Source organism: Ochlerotatus camptorhynchus, unplaced genomic scaffold (genome assembly GCF_037179485.1).
Source record: "Ochlerotatus camptorhynchus isolate MF236.1 unplaced genomic scaffold, CSIRO-AGI_Acam_v1.1 ptg000140l, whole genome shotgun sequence".
Taxonomy (NCBI): Eukaryota; Metazoa; Arthropoda; class Insecta; order Diptera; family Culicidae; genus Ochlerotatus; species Ochlerotatus camptorhynchus.
In genome coordinates, this window is record NW_027040630.1 from 2,352,684 (window position 1) to 2,368,898 (window position 16,215).

At 37.3% G+C, this 16,215-nt stretch overlaps 2 protein-coding genes across 2 annotated transcripts; both read right to left on the reverse strand.

The window, feature by feature from the left end:
* Positions 1-4,202: 4,202 nt before the first annotated feature.
* LOC135700653 (NADH dehydrogenase [ubiquinone] 1 alpha subcomplex subunit 7-like) lies at positions 4,203-9,873 on the reverse strand. The gene is made up of 4 exons (XM_065221236.1): positions 9,718-9,873; positions 9,568-9,656; positions 9,411-9,503; positions 4,203-4,323 (listed from the first exon to the last, which is right to left on the reverse strand). Exons 1-4 carry the CDS (start codon positions 9,781-9,783, stop codon positions 4,269-4,271), a joined length of 303 nt encoding a protein of 100 aa, XP_065077308.1. The 5' UTR covers positions 9,784-9,873; the 3' UTR covers positions 4,203-4,268.
* Positions 9,874-15,294: 5,421 nt separating this feature from the next.
* Positions 15,295-15,786, reverse strand: LOC135700668 (uncharacterized protein K02A2.6-like). The gene has a single exon (XM_065221250.1). The coding sequence runs from the start codon at positions 15,784-15,786 to the stop codon at positions 15,295-15,297; it is 492 nt and encodes a 163-aa protein (XP_065077322.1).
* Between the last annotated feature and the right edge of the window lie 429 nt (positions 15,787-16,215).

Here is a 16,215-nt window from a genome sequence, read left to right on the forward strand (position 1 = left end):
CTGAAAAAAAAGCTGTTCCAATCAAGGTGGCTACAAATAGGTGTTCTAATGTGTCAAATTCATGATTCAGCCATGTTGGATTTTTGTATGGGACAGCGACCGAGTTTGTTTACAATTTGCTTTAAAACCGCACTTTTCCCCCCCGCGACCTCCTCGCCTATATAGTGACAAAGCTGTATCACCATTTATATACCCACCATGGTTCCAATACTTTCCAATCGAGCGGTGAATTTTTACGGTTCGATTGGGTCTCCGGGATCGGAAATTTGGGTAGAATCAACCCAGGTTGGTCAAAACTGTACCTACCCAAATAGGGGTAAACTATGTTGAGAGTGCAAAGTTGACAAATGGACTACATCGACATGAATCCGATCGACTTTGTTCATTTGTCAACTTGTCACTTTCAACATAGAGATTGCTAAAGTATGATTGTGTCAGTGATTTGTTTTCATCGGGAAAATTTTTCGCTATGAAGTTTTTTTTTCCCGATGAAAACATTTTGCGTATACGTATACGTGACGTAGTGTGCGTACGATAAACGTCAGCAATCTCTATTGTTCACCCATTTTTAGGTAGGTTCAGTATTGACCGATCTGGGTGGATTCTACCCCAATTTGGGTAGTTTTGAAATAACGTGATTTTCCAGATTAAATGGCAGTATCATAGAGGTAACTCTAAGACCACTGGGTCCCGAAGAAAATCATTATTATTTTTGGCTCACTCAGTACCAGAACAACGGTCCCAAGCAGTCCCAAGCTATTTCACTCACCCCTGCATGTTCTGCATGAATCCACACACCCCTGATGTTATCTGTCAAACTTTCATAGCGAATCAAAACAAACATAGTGTAGTAATAGAATTTCAACTAGAATAGGGTACGTTAATCGTTTGCTTGGGACCAATAGGCTACTAAAGTGGTGAGCCAATTTAAAATCGTTAGTTTCGTATTGATTGTTGATTGTACCACATGGCAACACTACTATTGGATTGAACTAGCATTTTCACCAAATGTACTAGAATATTTTGGTTCTATCTCTTTCACTGTACTCAAAACTGAAATGCATAAAAAAATGACAAAATGATACGCACTCTTTGCACACTGTCAAAGAATCATTGTACACAAAATTAACTTTGTTCAAATCAAAACAAAAAAACTAACCCATCTGGTGGATGATGGCACAAGCTTCCAAGAAAATTCTATTACAGTGAACCACATTATTTAAATGGATTTCTTCGCCAGTAAGTCGTCTGTCACTTCGTTTGTGGTTTAGGTGCAAATCAGTTCATACACACTAATCCAGCATTTAGTTGTTCGGTTTTTTTTTGTACTGGGCTTACACGGTAAAACCACAAACGAAGTGACAGACGGAGCGGCTCGAAAACTTTGGTGACTAACCTGCTATTGCAATTTTTCAGTGTACCACATGGCAACACCACTACTACTGGATTGTACCAACAATCAATACGAAACTAACGATTTTAAATTGGCTCACCATTTTAGTAGCCTATTGGTCCCAAACAAACGATTAACGTACCCTATTCTAGTTGAAATTCTATTACTACACTATGTTTGTTTTGATTCGCTATGAAAGTTTGACAGATAACATCAGGGGTGTGTGGATTCATGCAGAACATGCAGGGGTGAGTGAAATAGCTTGAGACTGCTTGGGACCGTTGTTCTGGTACTGAGTGAGCCAAAAATAATAATGATTTTCTTCGGGACCCAGTGGTCTTAGAGTTACCTCTATGATTGTACCACATGGCAACACTACTACTAGATTGAACTAGCATTTTAACCGAATGTACTAGAATGTTTTAGTTCTATCTCTTTCACTCTACTCAAAACTGAAATGCATAAAAAAATTACAAAATGATACGCACTCTTTACACACTGTCAAAGAATCATTGTACACAAAATCAACTTTGTTCAAATCAAAACAAAAAAACTAACCCATCTGGTGGATGATGGCACAAGCTTCCAAGAAAATTCTATTACAGTGAACCACATTATTTTAATGGATTTCTTCGCCAGTAAGTCGTCTGTCACTTCGTTTGTGGTAAAACGAAAGATTTACTGAACATTCAGTTTAAATCAGGTGAATAACCGACGTTCTGCAAAACACAAACTGAACTTCGGTATCGTTTGATGCAAAATACTGAACACAGAATATTTATTTACTGAGAAAGTCGTTAATTTCAAATTTTCGTGATTTCACGAAAAGTCAGCAAAAATAATTACTGTACCCAAAGTAGTCTTTATTTTTTTACCGACTGGTCAGCAAAATAGCCTCCTTGTTTTACCGACCACGAATTGTAAAACTCTAAACTGTCAATTTTATTCCCGCCGCCATTTTAGCTTCAGTAAAATCCGAGAGCAAGTGTTTAATCGCGCGGTTTTGTTTAAACTTGAATTATATCATGACGGAACTGAGAAAGCTCGACAGCGAAATTGAAGTACTATTTCGTTAGTACCAACAATTATTATTTACTCTTTTTGCAGTTCCTTGATCTCCAACAAATTTTGATTAACAAAATGGATGTTTGCATTGTTTGCTTTCACTGTCGACGCGCTATTCCGGGGTACGTCAAGGGATTAAGTCGTCATATTAATTGGCATATTATAAACGGTGAATTGCACCAGGATTCATGCTTTTATGACTGCAAATTCACTACTTTTAATATAACTGGGTAACACGGTATAATAATGAACCAAATAACTGTCTTTTCAGTTAAATTGCAGCAAAATAAACAAAAAGAAACTACTGGGTTTTCCAGTATACGCAACTCGAACCAATTACTGAATGAACAGTTATTTTTGACAGATTGACTTTACGGACAGTTCGGTAATGCAAATTATTTCTGTGATGACTACTGGGCGATCCGCAATTCAAAAACCCAGTAAAATTTTACTGACTCCAGTAATCTAAAGTTAGTGTGTATGTGTGGAAAATCGTAAAATAAGACAATTACCGACGGAAACCGGCAAGATGTTCATTGAAAAATGCTTTAATTTGCGTTGTGAAAAATCCTTCTTCTGATGTAAACAAGCGGTTTGGTTGACGTTTCTTCTCTAACTCGCGTGGTGCCCTCTAAGTTTTTGGTGCATTAAAAAGGCCTATAAGGCTGAAGCAAACCCGCAAAAAAATCCAATAAAAATAAAATGATTTTGATTGTCATTGTAACCATACTATTTATTGTGAAAACATTGGCAATTTTTGTTGATTACCATGAAATCACAACGAAATTCATGGTTCACAACAATTAAAATCATGGTATTTGAGAAATTTACAGTAAAAAGGGGGGGGGGGGGGGGGTTGTTTAGCATCTTAACAATAAAAAAACTGATTGTTCTAGAACAAATTTAATCTCATCACATTAATTTTCATTGTTTGAGCATTGTATCAATTTAACACTTAAATTAAATGTACCCAGTTAAAATCACTGTAATTCCGTTGTTTTATTATAATTATTTTTTTTCGGAAAGACTAAGAAGTAATGTAAACGTTTGAAATATACGGTTTAGATGTGATGTAAAACGAATTTTGAATGTTTTAGCACAGACAAACAGACATAACACATTTAATATTTCGCACTGTAAAACATCGTCGTTAAAACATTACCGCCATCTGTTGAGTACACTGTGATGGGCACACCGCTGAACAGATGGCGGTAGTGTGTAAACGTCAAACGCAAGTGAATTGACTATGCGCGCCACAGGTGACGGTACTACCATAGAGGTAACTCTAAGACCACTGGGTCCCGAAGAAAATCATTATTATTTTTGGCTCACTCAGTACCAGAACAACGGTCCCAAGCAGTCCCAAGCTATTTCACTCACCCCTGCATGTTCTGCATGAATCCACACACCCCTGATGTTATCTGTCAAACTTTCATAGCGAATCAAAACAAACATGGTGTAGTAATAGAATTTCAACTAGAATAGGGTACGTTAATCGTTTGCTTGGGACCAATAGGCTACTAAAGTGGTGAGCCAATTTAAAATCGTTAAATTCGTATTGATTGTTGGTACTACCAACTACGATACTTTTAAATAGTCCGTTAAATGCTTGTTAGATGAACAACTTGCGAGTGTTATGTCTGTTTGTCTGTGGTTTTAGTTTTTATTTCCCCCCTTGACTATGGTGTGAGCATCGAGTGACAAAAGAAAAACTCGTGATTTGTTCCGGCCTAATTGAATCAAATTTAATTCTACCAAATTTTATTAACGTTATACAGTTTCAACGAATCATGCAAGAGCAGTATCCATGCTAGTGCTTATCCCATGCGTAGGATTTTCCTGGAGTTGGAAGCTTTTTTGCCGAGCTGTAAATAAATTATAAATAAATGCACTGATTAGACTTATTTGTGTAATGCTGGATGGATCGAAATGAAGTGCACGGGTTGCAGATGACATTACCGTGGACCCTCGGTAGTCCGGCCACTTTTAATCTGAACACTTTTTCGTTTGAACCTCACAAATCTGCACGCTGTGCAAATTAAAAATTGCTCAAACGTCATGTAGCAAATGGAATGCAATGAGCTACAGAGCTATCTAATTGGATGGAATGGAGAAAAGCGAAATAGAACGATGCGAAACGGAACGCAGAATCAAAACAAAACAGCAAATCAGGCTAGCAGTGTCGTTCATATTTACGGGGGTCCACGGTATTCTATTATTCTACTTTATTCATAACCATAAACGGACCGAAAAAAGAAAGTACTGGTAATTGAATTCTATTCGGCTATTGATTTATTTGTTTAATCAATTTGAAATAGGTAGTTTGCTGTTTGAAGGTGATAGCGATTTGTATTCGCCAGACTCAGGATATAGAAAATGTGTTTGATAAAGATTATTAGAATTAAATTTACCTATATAATTTAATATTTTCCTTTCCTGATGGTCACTCGATATTGAAGTCATCATTAGGTTGGAGAATATTAAATTACATAGCTAAATTTAATGGATCAATGAAAATGCTGAGGTTTTGACAGAACTATGCTGTGCCTACCACAGTATTTTACATTTGATCGTCCATATACAGTAGCGACAAAAGCAGGCTGTGGTGGGTTCAAAACTTGACCATCTAAAATGATCAATTAGGGGAAATCAATGTCGGCCTAAATGCCCCTAATTTGGGCAATCGACAAAATTTTCAATTAACCACTTCATTCGAGCAGTTAAAATGACATTTACTACCACTCAAACTTTGAAATAAAACATTATTTTGAGATTTTTTCTTCTAGAACCTCGTGAAAAGTAGCCAACATTTGTGCGTTTCATAAAAAAATAGAAACTAGTTGGTCCAGTTTTGTGAAATCGCTGGTAGAAAGTCAAGCCAAAACTGCTTGACAAAGTGGTCCATTGACAAATCCAAGTTTGAATCGGCCACCGTGACGCGGTGATAAGTCAGAAATAATGTGTCAAACTGAATACATTTTTGAAATTGCGACCAAAAAACTATTATTCTCAATTTATTCTAGCGAGTTTCTGTTGAAGTCAAAACATGATCCGAGCAAAAAAAAAAAAAATAGTACTCTTAATAATGGTATGTAATGTATGTAATGCTGAGTGGAGGCGAACCAGCCCAAGGCTGAAAGCCTCTTTAATAAAGCTAAATAATAATAAATGTAATGCTGAATTTTAAAGTGCTTTGTTTCGAAAATATTTTTCAAATAAATAAACATCATCCAAATCACCCGATTGTACCCGTGTTATGCATTTTGTACAAGATTCATCCATTTTAACAAGAAATATGCATGAAATTACATTGAAATTAAACAATTTTGCAAACAATCAATAGAATTGATCAATTTAGATGATCAAGTTTCGAACCAACCACAGCATGCTTTTGACGCTACTGTATATGGACGATATAATGTAAAATACTGTGGTAGCCACAGTACAGTTCTGTCTAAACCTCTGCTTTTTCATTGATCCATTGCAAAGGGCTGCCAAATACTTATCACCGTCGGTTAGTGCTTATTCCTGCCACCAGGCGCGCATTAGTTTAAGTTGGATTCGTCAATGGATCATTGAAGATGCTGAGGTTTTGACAGGACCGTACTGTGGCTACCACAGTATTTTACATTGGTTCGTCCGTGTACAGTAGCGCCAAATGAAAGCTGTGGTGGGTTCAAAACTCAGCCATCTAAAATGATCCATTGAGAAATCCAACTTAAACTCCTGCTTGCCTGGTGCCTGGAATAAGCACTAACCGACAGTTATACTGTGACATCCCTTGACAATGTCATTGATTGTTTGCAAAATTGTTTAATTTCAATGTAATTTCATGCAAATTTCTTGTCAGCATGGATGAATCTTGTACAAAATGCATAAAACTATTTTGTAATGCATTGTTCCTAAATAAAAAGCTACTTCAAGACTCATAAATTACAGAAAACATGTTAAGGTTTGAAATCATCTGCCGATTAAACAGCAGACAAAGTTGGCCGACTAAATCCATTGACGAAAAACTATTAAATAGGCCGATTGCTCGGTGTAGCACCAGACGAAACACAATTTAGTCTGCTGATTAATACTCCGACTGAAATTAATGTTTAAGCAAATGGCAATAGATTTAGTCGGTGGACGAATCGGGTGATTTTGGACGATGTTTGTTTATTTGGAAGATATTTTCGAAACAAAGCACGATAAAATTCAGCTTTATATACCATTATTACGAGTACTACTTTTTTGCTTTAAAGTCTCTATTATAAAGATAATAATAATAATAATAAATACAGACATACAAAGTTCATTGTTGTACCATAGAGGTAACGATTTTAAATTGGCTCACTACTTGACTAGCCTATTGGTCGCAAGCAAATCGATTAATGTACCCCAATCTAGTATAAATTCCAGTACTACACTATGTTTGTTTTGATTCGTTATGAAAGTTTGACAGATAAAATAAGGGGTTCGTGGATTTTCCTATGTTTAGATGGGTGCATCGATTAGCTTGGGATCGATGATAGTACCAGAGCTGAGCCAAAAAGTTGAGCTCGTTTCTTCGGGACCTTCTGGTCTTAGAGGTACCTCTATGGTACAACCAACAATCAATACGAAACTAACGATTTTAAATTGGCTCACCACTTTAGTAGCCTATTGGTCCCAAGCAAACGATTAACGTACCCTATTCTAGTTGAAATTCTATTACTACACTATGTTTGTTTTGATTCGCTATGAAAGTTTGACAGATAACATCAGGGGTGTGTGGATTCATGCAGAACATGCAGGGGTGAGTAAAATAGCTTGGGACTGCTTGGGACCGTTGTTCTGGTACTGAGTGAGCCAAAAATAATAATGATTTTCTTCGGGACCCAGTAGTCTTAGAGTTACCTCTATGGTACAACGGTACTAATTTGTATGTATGTCTGTGGTATTGATGAATTTACGTTACGGTCGACCAGCAGATGGAAATGATGTGAAAATGATAATGACGTTTTGCTACCTGTCAAATCGTATGGGATATTTTTTAGTACATCATCACTTTTGTCGTTTTGAATTTGAAACCTAGGCGTCGCATGCACTGGTGCAGTTTCGCGTAAATTCATCAATTAACCACTTTATTCAAGCACTTAAAATGACGTTTACTGTCAATTGAACTTTGAAACAAAACACTATTTTGAGATTTTTTCTTCTAGTAGCCAACATTTGTGCGTTTCATAAAAAAAATATAAATTATTTGGTCCAGTTTTGTGAAATCGCTGGTAGAAAGTCACGCCAAAACTGCTTGAAAAAGTGGTCAATTAGCCTCCCTTATCTCAGTCGTTAAAGGCGAAGCTATAAAGCAAGACCATGCTGAAGGCGGCTGGGTTCGAATTCCCCGGTCTAGGAATTTTTCGGGTTGAACAATTTCTCGACTTCCCTGAGTATAGAGTATGATTGTGCTTGCCACACAATAATACTAATGCAAAAATGGTACAGGCTTAGAAAGCTCTCAATTAACAACTGTGGAAGTACATCTAGAACACTAAGTTGATCCAGCTATTAAAGAAGTTTTAACATTTTTGGATAATGTTGTTTTAAAACAATATTGCGCATTTAAGGGTTAAGATACACACTTGGAAAAATTAATGCAAATTTAGGTGCTCTGAGACTGACATATACGAGCGTCAATTTTAACATAAAATTGAGTCATAATAGACGCGAAATTCAGCTCAATCAAACGTAATTGCGAGCTTTTCAGTCTTGGAGCACTTAATTTTACATGACATCTTTGTTTATGTCTCATCCTTTATGTCAGAGATGGATTCCGTCACGTGTAAGATAAGGTATTTCTAAGTGTGTGTATCTGGTCTTCGAGTAATGATGCTTCTTTTTGAGCAGTTGCAAGTATTTTTTTGCTTTGTGATGCCGACATGCATCTGTAAACTATAAGTTTTCTTGGTTTTACTTTAAAATTCCCGGTTTTTCCCGCTTTTTCCTGGTAACAAAAAAAAAAATCCCGACATTTTCCTGGTTTCCTGGTTCTCTGCCACCCTGCTCTTATTATAAAATCGACTCTGATCTATGGAATCTATAGTATCTATAATATTGAACGATGTTTGCCCTGTCCTAATAAAATTTTTATGGTTATTTTGCTAACGACGTGTTCAAACCATTTGTGGAATAATTCTTCGGGTTATCGTTCGGGTACGGTATTTTTTATTAGGGTGGTAAAATTGATAATTACACTAGATAGATCTGAAGTTAGGGCGTAAGCAAGGGGCAAAACAACTCAGATATATTTGAAAATATCATCAAATATTTCTAAATATCATCAGTATTTCTAAATATTAACAAACATATTATAGTATTTTCAAAAACTTATACATATAATAGACAGAGCTTTTTGTGCACAGGTAAACATACATCGCACATAAATCGCACGAAGTTTGTGATTTATCGTTTTTCTAAAGTATGGCCAAAATAGGAAACTATAGCCAAAACTGGAGCACTTACTCTATTGCATTTTGAATTTGAAACTCGACACCTCCTCCAAGGAATAAGAGCGCCGCACTTATAATATGCGCAATGCCAATGCGCAATACCTGGTGCTATTAATGTTTCCGCTAAATCGTTTGAGTGGAATATATTTTTCCTTCCAGTTTAGAGTTCTTGGTAATATTTCGAATACAGTCCCTTTCAGTTTTTGGCACTTTTTCTAACCAAATCCGATTCTTTGGAAAACGGATAAGGGGCTGTTCATAAACTACGTAGACTGTTTAGGGGGGGGGGGGGGGGGTTGAAAATTATCCACGGCCCAAATTTCAAAAATTTTGTATGGATAATTGTCTACGCAGGGGGGGGGGGGATCAAGAATCATAAAAAACCGTCTACGTAGTTAATGAACAGCCCCTAAGGGTGAATATCTTATTATGTGTTATGAATGTAATATCCAATATTACGAATGTAATATGAATCATACCTTTTTTCCCCAAGCAATACCGGTGATGACAGATTGATTGGATGAGTAACCTCACGACGAGCATCACGCAGAACGTAATGGTTTGCAGATAATCTAAAAATTAAAACATATTTAATAATTCATTACAAAACGGTCACAACAATTGCGACTGGATTACTTGTGGTAAGGTCCTTCCGGCAAATTCGGTGGGGGTTGAGTCCTAGCCGCTATTCCATCCTCCCAACGAAGTGCATTATTGTGTTTTCTCTGAAATTACGTAATATGCTCATGCCTGACACAGAAATCGAAATATTTACGTTTGCCTTACACCCAAGAGAAAATTACGTAACTCTTGAAGCATTGGTGAAATATCTCTTCGAATCACTTTGGACATTTTTTTTAAGTGAATATACTTTTAAGTGAATAGTTTTGCTCAAATTATTCGCACTTGCCACTCCACCAAGAATCAACCAATATACAAAATTTGACGTTTTGATCTTGATTTCGAAACAAAAACAGCTGTTGAACTCGGATTCGAACCTAAGAGGAAGAGGAGACAATACAAGCTGAACATTGCATTCAGGGTGGCCAGACCTACACTCATAAAATAAATCACATAACCAGTGGAAAATATCCATGTGATTTTCACATAACTTTCCTGTGATCCCATAATTGGAAATTGCACCTCTAAAGCACATGAACGTTATGTGTCCAATGAAATTTATATGATTCCTCACATAGAATTTCTTATTTGACATTCAGGTAAAAATCATTATATTTCAGGCATAACATTTGATAACGGCACAAAAGCATTTGTAAAAAAACTTTCTAAGGCCCTTTACACGCGAACCAAAGTACGCCCACTCAAACCAATACCACTTTCGGAGAGGTTATAGTTGCCCCTATCCGATGATGTTGTTTTTTTTAGTAGGCGTACTTTGGTTCACGTGTAAAGGGCCTTAGAAAGTTTGTTTACAAATGCTTTTGTGCCGTTATCAAATGTTATGCCTGATTTGTTATTGGAAAAATATTATGTGCGTTCTTAATAGAAACTAAGTGAAAACTTTTTTCAGTGTACCGATTTATCCGTTTTTAGGGATGCCTACACGGTTAGAAAAAAGTACCCACAAGTAAGTTATTTTCACTCATCTCGGCACTATAGCACTGACAAACCGACATGAAACTGAAACTTAACTCTTGATCGAGAATCCATAACGGCGTTTTCAAATGTGCAGCGATCCCATCTGTCAACACCATAGAAATTTTTTATCTAGATAAAAATAATTGGCAAATCAAAGTTGGCACTCGTGGAGAATAGAAGAACTATGAAAGTGATGATGGTTTCAAAATTTTCCACGGGGAAGTATACGAGTGCAATCTTAAAATGCTTTTATTTTGCAAATGGAGCATTTTATTTAAATCTGGTTAATGTTACGCTAGTAGAAAATTTAAGGACTATTTAATAGACACATAATATAGAAAAAAATAATTTCTTTTCAGATTTTTAGGTGTAGACATAGATTTCAGCTTTTCTACAACGGTAGCAGCAACCAGAATTAAATAAAATGCTCCATTTGCAAAATAAAAGCATTTTAAAATTGCATTTGTATACTTCCCCGTGGAAAATTTTGAAACCATCATCACTTTCATAGTTCTTCTATTCTCCACGAGTGCCAACTTTGATTTGCCAATTAGACCGGAATAGATTTGACACAAACCAACTCATACATTCTGCATGCGTGTTCGTGGCTAGGATACACATTTTTCGCGAACACGGTGGCAGATGTCAGTTTTGTGCTTTGATCAGAATTTCGATATTTCTTTGTATGGTCATTCATGTCGGTTTGTCGGTGACTATAGAGCAGGAACCCAAAAGTAGGTAAAGCGGGTCAAAGTAATTTTCATTTACTTGTGTGCAGTTCGTATGGAATTTTTGACTGTCTTTTTAACCAAAAGTAAGTTAGTTGTACCCAACAGTAGGTATATATGATTATACTCAACGTTGGGTTCCCACACTTTACTACCCCTGTTGGGTGGTTTTGCTCCTCCGGTTTTGACAACATTAGAAGGAGAAAAGGAGACAAACTAGTCAAAAGTAGGTAAAAGTGAACTTTCCGTTGGGTACTTTTTTCTTACCGTTTACACAGAGAAAAAGGTTGTTGAACATATTTGCAAATCAAAGTTGGCACTCGTGGAGAATAGAAGAACTATGAAAGTGATGATGGTTTCAAAATTTTACACGGTGAGGTACGGGTACAATCTTAAAATGCTTGTATTTGGCAAATGGAGCATTTTATTTAAATCTGGTAAGTGGTACGTTAGTAGAAAACTTAAGGACTACTCAATAGACATATAATATAGAAAAAATAATTTCTTTTCCGATTTGTATGTGTATACATAGATTTCAGTTTTTCTACAACTGTAGCAGCAACCAGATTTAAATAAAACGCTCCATTTGCGAAATAAAAGCATTTTAAGATTGCACTCGTATACCTCCCCGTGGAAAATATTGAAACCATCATCATTCTCATAGTTCTTCTATTCTCCACGAGTGCCAACTTTGATTTGCCAATTACATCCAAACTGCTGCAACCAGCCCTAATAAAAATAACCATAAAAGAGAGCTTAACGACGTGTTCGGGGTATCATCCAAACCATTTGTGGGATAGTTTACCCATCCGGGATACACATTGGCAACACTACACGCAGAAAAATTTATCGTTGAAACAAAAATATTTGAGGTAAATTTAAACGTAAACTCAGTTTGTTCTGGCCACAAAAATAAACAAGGTTATTTCAAACGTATTCCATGTTTGAAGTCACGTGATATTAATGTTTAAAACAAAAATAATGTTACGTTTATTTTAAAAATATTCGTTTTGAAAATAAACGTGAATATTTTTGTTTGGTTTGACAAGTATGTGAACAAAAATAAATATGTTTATTTTAAACATGCTTCTTATGTTTGAAAGAAACATACTTAATTTTAAATTATATTAGCAGGATAAAGCAAAAAAATGGATTGCAAAGAGATGAACAAACGATCTGCAGACAAGGCATCTAAGCTCCTGCTCTTTTTCGGGTGCGATTAAGGGTAAGCTGTGGATGTTGGGTCCTGGTCCAAGATGCGGGGACCCGTTGGGGTGAGTGTCCGGAAGTTTCAGTTCAGTAAAACCAGTGAAACTGTGTGATATTGGCGTCGTTTCGTCGTTTCTAACGCTGGTCCTCATGCCGGCCTCTTTCTACGTTCGGTGTTCGTGGAGGGGGGGGGGGGCTGGAGGATCCGGAATAGATTCAAAATCTATTTCGGATTTTCGGTTTTTCTTTCGACGTCAGTTGTGGAGGAGGATGATACAGGATCGGCATCAGAAGCGACAGAGTGACGTCGATACCGCTGGGGTTCCTCCGGTTTTATCGAGTTGGAACTTTGTTAAGACACTTACCTAGGTGGGTTTCCGAATCCATGACTTCGGTTTTGTTGCGGGCCGTTTTCAGTTGATTGGGGCATTTTTTTCCGAATGTAAACAAGAAGAAAAAAAAGGCAGGGCACGCTAAAAATCGTTTACCCAAATTTTATATTGTTGAAATAAACATGCTTTTGACTTTAATTCAAACATATATATTTTTGTTGCAAACATGTTTTTAATTTATTTTGAATTATTCATATGTTTATAGAATGAACATTTATATTTTTGATTTAAATGAACAAAATTCGGTTCCGTGTACTAATGGATTGTACCACATTTTTTTTCCTTTGGTTTGTTTTTTCCGTCGATCTTGTTTTCCGTGCTGAGCACCAATGCTACCGACGTGCCAGGAACTATCGTTCAATAAACTACTAGTGAGTATATGAGATATTCTAAAATTTGAGTCAATTGAACTTAATTTTGGGTAGAAAATACACACGAGTAAGTAATTATTTGTGCCGTAGTCAAATGCAAACTATACTAAAAGCGGTTTACTGAAAATAAGCTTATTGAACGGACATGGGAGATGAGTGAAAAGAACTTAATTTTGGGTAATTTTTCGGTTCCGTGTACACTCTTTGCACCACAAACGAAGTGACAGACGACTAACTGGCGAAGAAATCCATTTAAATAATGTGGTTCACTGTAATAGAATTTTCTTGGAGGTTGTGCCATCATCCACCAGATGGGTTAGTTTTTTTGTTTTGATTTGAACAAAGTTAATTTTGTGTACAATGATTCTTTGACAGTGTGCAAAGAGTGCGTATCATTTTGTCATTTTTTTATGCATTTCAGTTTTGAGTAGAGTGAAAGAGATAGAACCAAAATATTCTAGAAAATGCTAGTTCAATCCAATAGTAGTGTTGCCATGTGGTACAATCCAGTAGTAGCACAAACGAAGTGACAGACGACTAACTGGCGAAGAAATCAATTAAAATAATGTGGTTCGCTGTAATAGAATTTTCTTAGAAGCTTGTGCCATCATCCACCAGATGGGATAGTATTTTTGTTTTGGTTTTGCACAAAGTTGATTTTGTGTACAATGATTGAAAGAATTTTCTTAGAAGCTTGTGCCATCAGCCACCAGATTGACTAGTATTTTTGTTTTGATTTGAACATAGTTGATTTTGTGTGCAATATGATGTTTGACAGTGTGCAAAGCACAAACGAAGTGACAGACGGAGCGGCTCGAAAACTGTGGTGCTATTTCAATTTTTCAGTGTACCACATGGCAACACTTCTGCTACTGGATTGTACCACATGGCAACACTGCTACTGGATTGTAGTAGCATTTTCAACAAATGTGTTAGAATGTTTTGTTTCTATCTGTTTCACTCTACTCAAAACTGTAATGCATAAAAAGATGACAAAATGACACACCATTTTTGCAAACTGTCAAAGAATCAGAGAGAGAGAGAGAGAGAGAGAGAGAGAGAGAGAGAGAGAGAGAGAGAGAGAGAGAGAGAGAGAGAAAGATGCGTGGAGTAGCTGACCGTCCTATCATCAGAGGTAACCAAGCTACAAAATCCCTTTCTCTCTCTCCCTCTACGCATGGGCCCCACCGTATCCTGTTCCACCGCAACGACACCCCCCCCCCCCGCTTTTCATGTATCTCTTAAATCCACAATTATATTATGAATAAGCTTATTTTCTGTGTTTGTGCCTTCCCCCTTGAGACACTGTCTTGGTGTCCTGTATTGTTCCGCCTATCATTCTCGTGTTGATTGGTTGTATGTGTGATGTCCTCCCGAAGCAAGTGAATGTAGCCGACCCTGAAAAGAAACCCATTATACTGAGCTAGCCGTCAATAACAAAACTTACAACTAAATACCACGGCCTTGATGAATCCCGCCTTATAGTGAATATTCTGTAAAAGATTAAATAAATACAGATTTAAACAAACAGCGCTTATCAACCTTTCAATTTTAGCTTTAGTTTTTCTGAAGTCCTTCGAGTAATACCAGCTGGGAGTGTTTCCAATTCAACCTCAAAAAAACCCTTCTCGTCCCTCCTTCATGAATGACATCCTTTTCCTGAGCCGGAAAAGCTTCTTGAATCCTTCGTTTCTCACCCCTTACTGCCCATCCCTCATGTAATCCCACAACGTTCCCTCCCCACCACCCCTAAAACGCGAAGCTTCTCCTTCCGCTCTGTTACTTGCACCCGTAGAAGTACTTGGCTCAAGATTCAACCCCGGCAGTTCACCACCATTTATACCTTTTGGATCTGCCAGGAGAATTTTTGCGGAGTGTTCACCAAAGCCTTCACCTGAGCTCCTTCATTTGCAACCATGTTCTTCATTCTTAGTATTCAACGATTTTTGAACACAAGTGGTATCAGAAACCATCTGATATAGATGTCTCTTAATTTTTCGTTGATTTTTGACCAGGTCAAGGACAAGGTAGTTTTTTCCCCTACAACCTTCTCCACCACCGCTCTTATCCATCCCGCTCGGTTAGGATCGGTGTGGTCTCTGACGAGCACTTTATCTCCAAGCTGAAACTTCTGAATTCTCTTAACTCCTGCATTCTCTTACCCTTGTGATATTCCCGTTGCTTTGATTGAGCCTGGAGCAGATTATGCTTGAGGACGTCTACGGTACAAGCCTGCTTCTTACGAGGAATCAATCTATCGAAATTGATAACTAATTCTCGACCCAGCATGGCGACCGCCGGTGAAACCTTAGAGGAACAATGCGCTGCCCTACGGTATGCAATTAGGAAGTTACTCGAAATTTCATAATAATTTTTTGTACGATTTTCCAACAGTGCCTTTTTCAACGACGCTTTGAAGGTTTTCACAAAGTTTTCTGCTACGCCGTTTGTGGCTGGATGTCCTGGGGCCGTTAGGCAGTGTTTAATTCCATTGGCTTTCAAAAACGATTGAAACTTTTCCGCCGTGAACTGTGTGCCATTATCGGTAACAACCATGTCGACCAACCCAAAACGTGCCAAACATTCCATCAATCGCTCAATCGTGAAAGTAGCTGTGATGGAGGTAGTTGGAAATACCTCTGACCACTTAGTCAGTGCATCTACAATTATCAAATACCAAACACCCTTTATTGGGCCAGCATAATCCACATGAATCCTTGACCAACGACGTTCCGATAAGGACCATGAAACCAACTTAGACAACTCTGGAGAAGACTGTTCACTCAAACAATAGTGGCACTCTTGTGCTTAATTTTCGATAGCCTTATCAAGTCCTGGCCACCATACGTATCCTCTGGCTAGACTTTTCAATTTCACCATGCCCAAATGCGCATCGTGAAGTTCTTTCAGTACTTTGGGTCGTATCGAAGAAGAAACAACCACTCTGAATCCTCTCATCAAAATACCACTTTCAACCGATAACTC

Coding starts and splice junctions, on each gene's coding strand:
- LOC135700668 (XM_065221250.1), bottom strand. CDS start 15,786: ATGGTTGTTACCGATAATGGCACACAGTTCACGGCGGAAAAGTTTCAA.
- LOC135700653 (XM_065221236.1), bottom strand. CDS start 9,783: ATGTCCAAAGTGATTCGAAGAGATATTTCACCAATGCTTCAAGAGTTA. Junction 9,504..9,567: donor CCGGAAGGACCTTACCACAA/GTAATCCAGTCG, acceptor TTTAATTTTTAG/ATTATCTGCAAACCATTACG. Junction 4,324..9,410: donor GTATTGCTTGGGGAAAAAAG/GTATGATTCATA, acceptor ATTTATTTACAG/CTCGGCAAAAAAGCTTCCAA.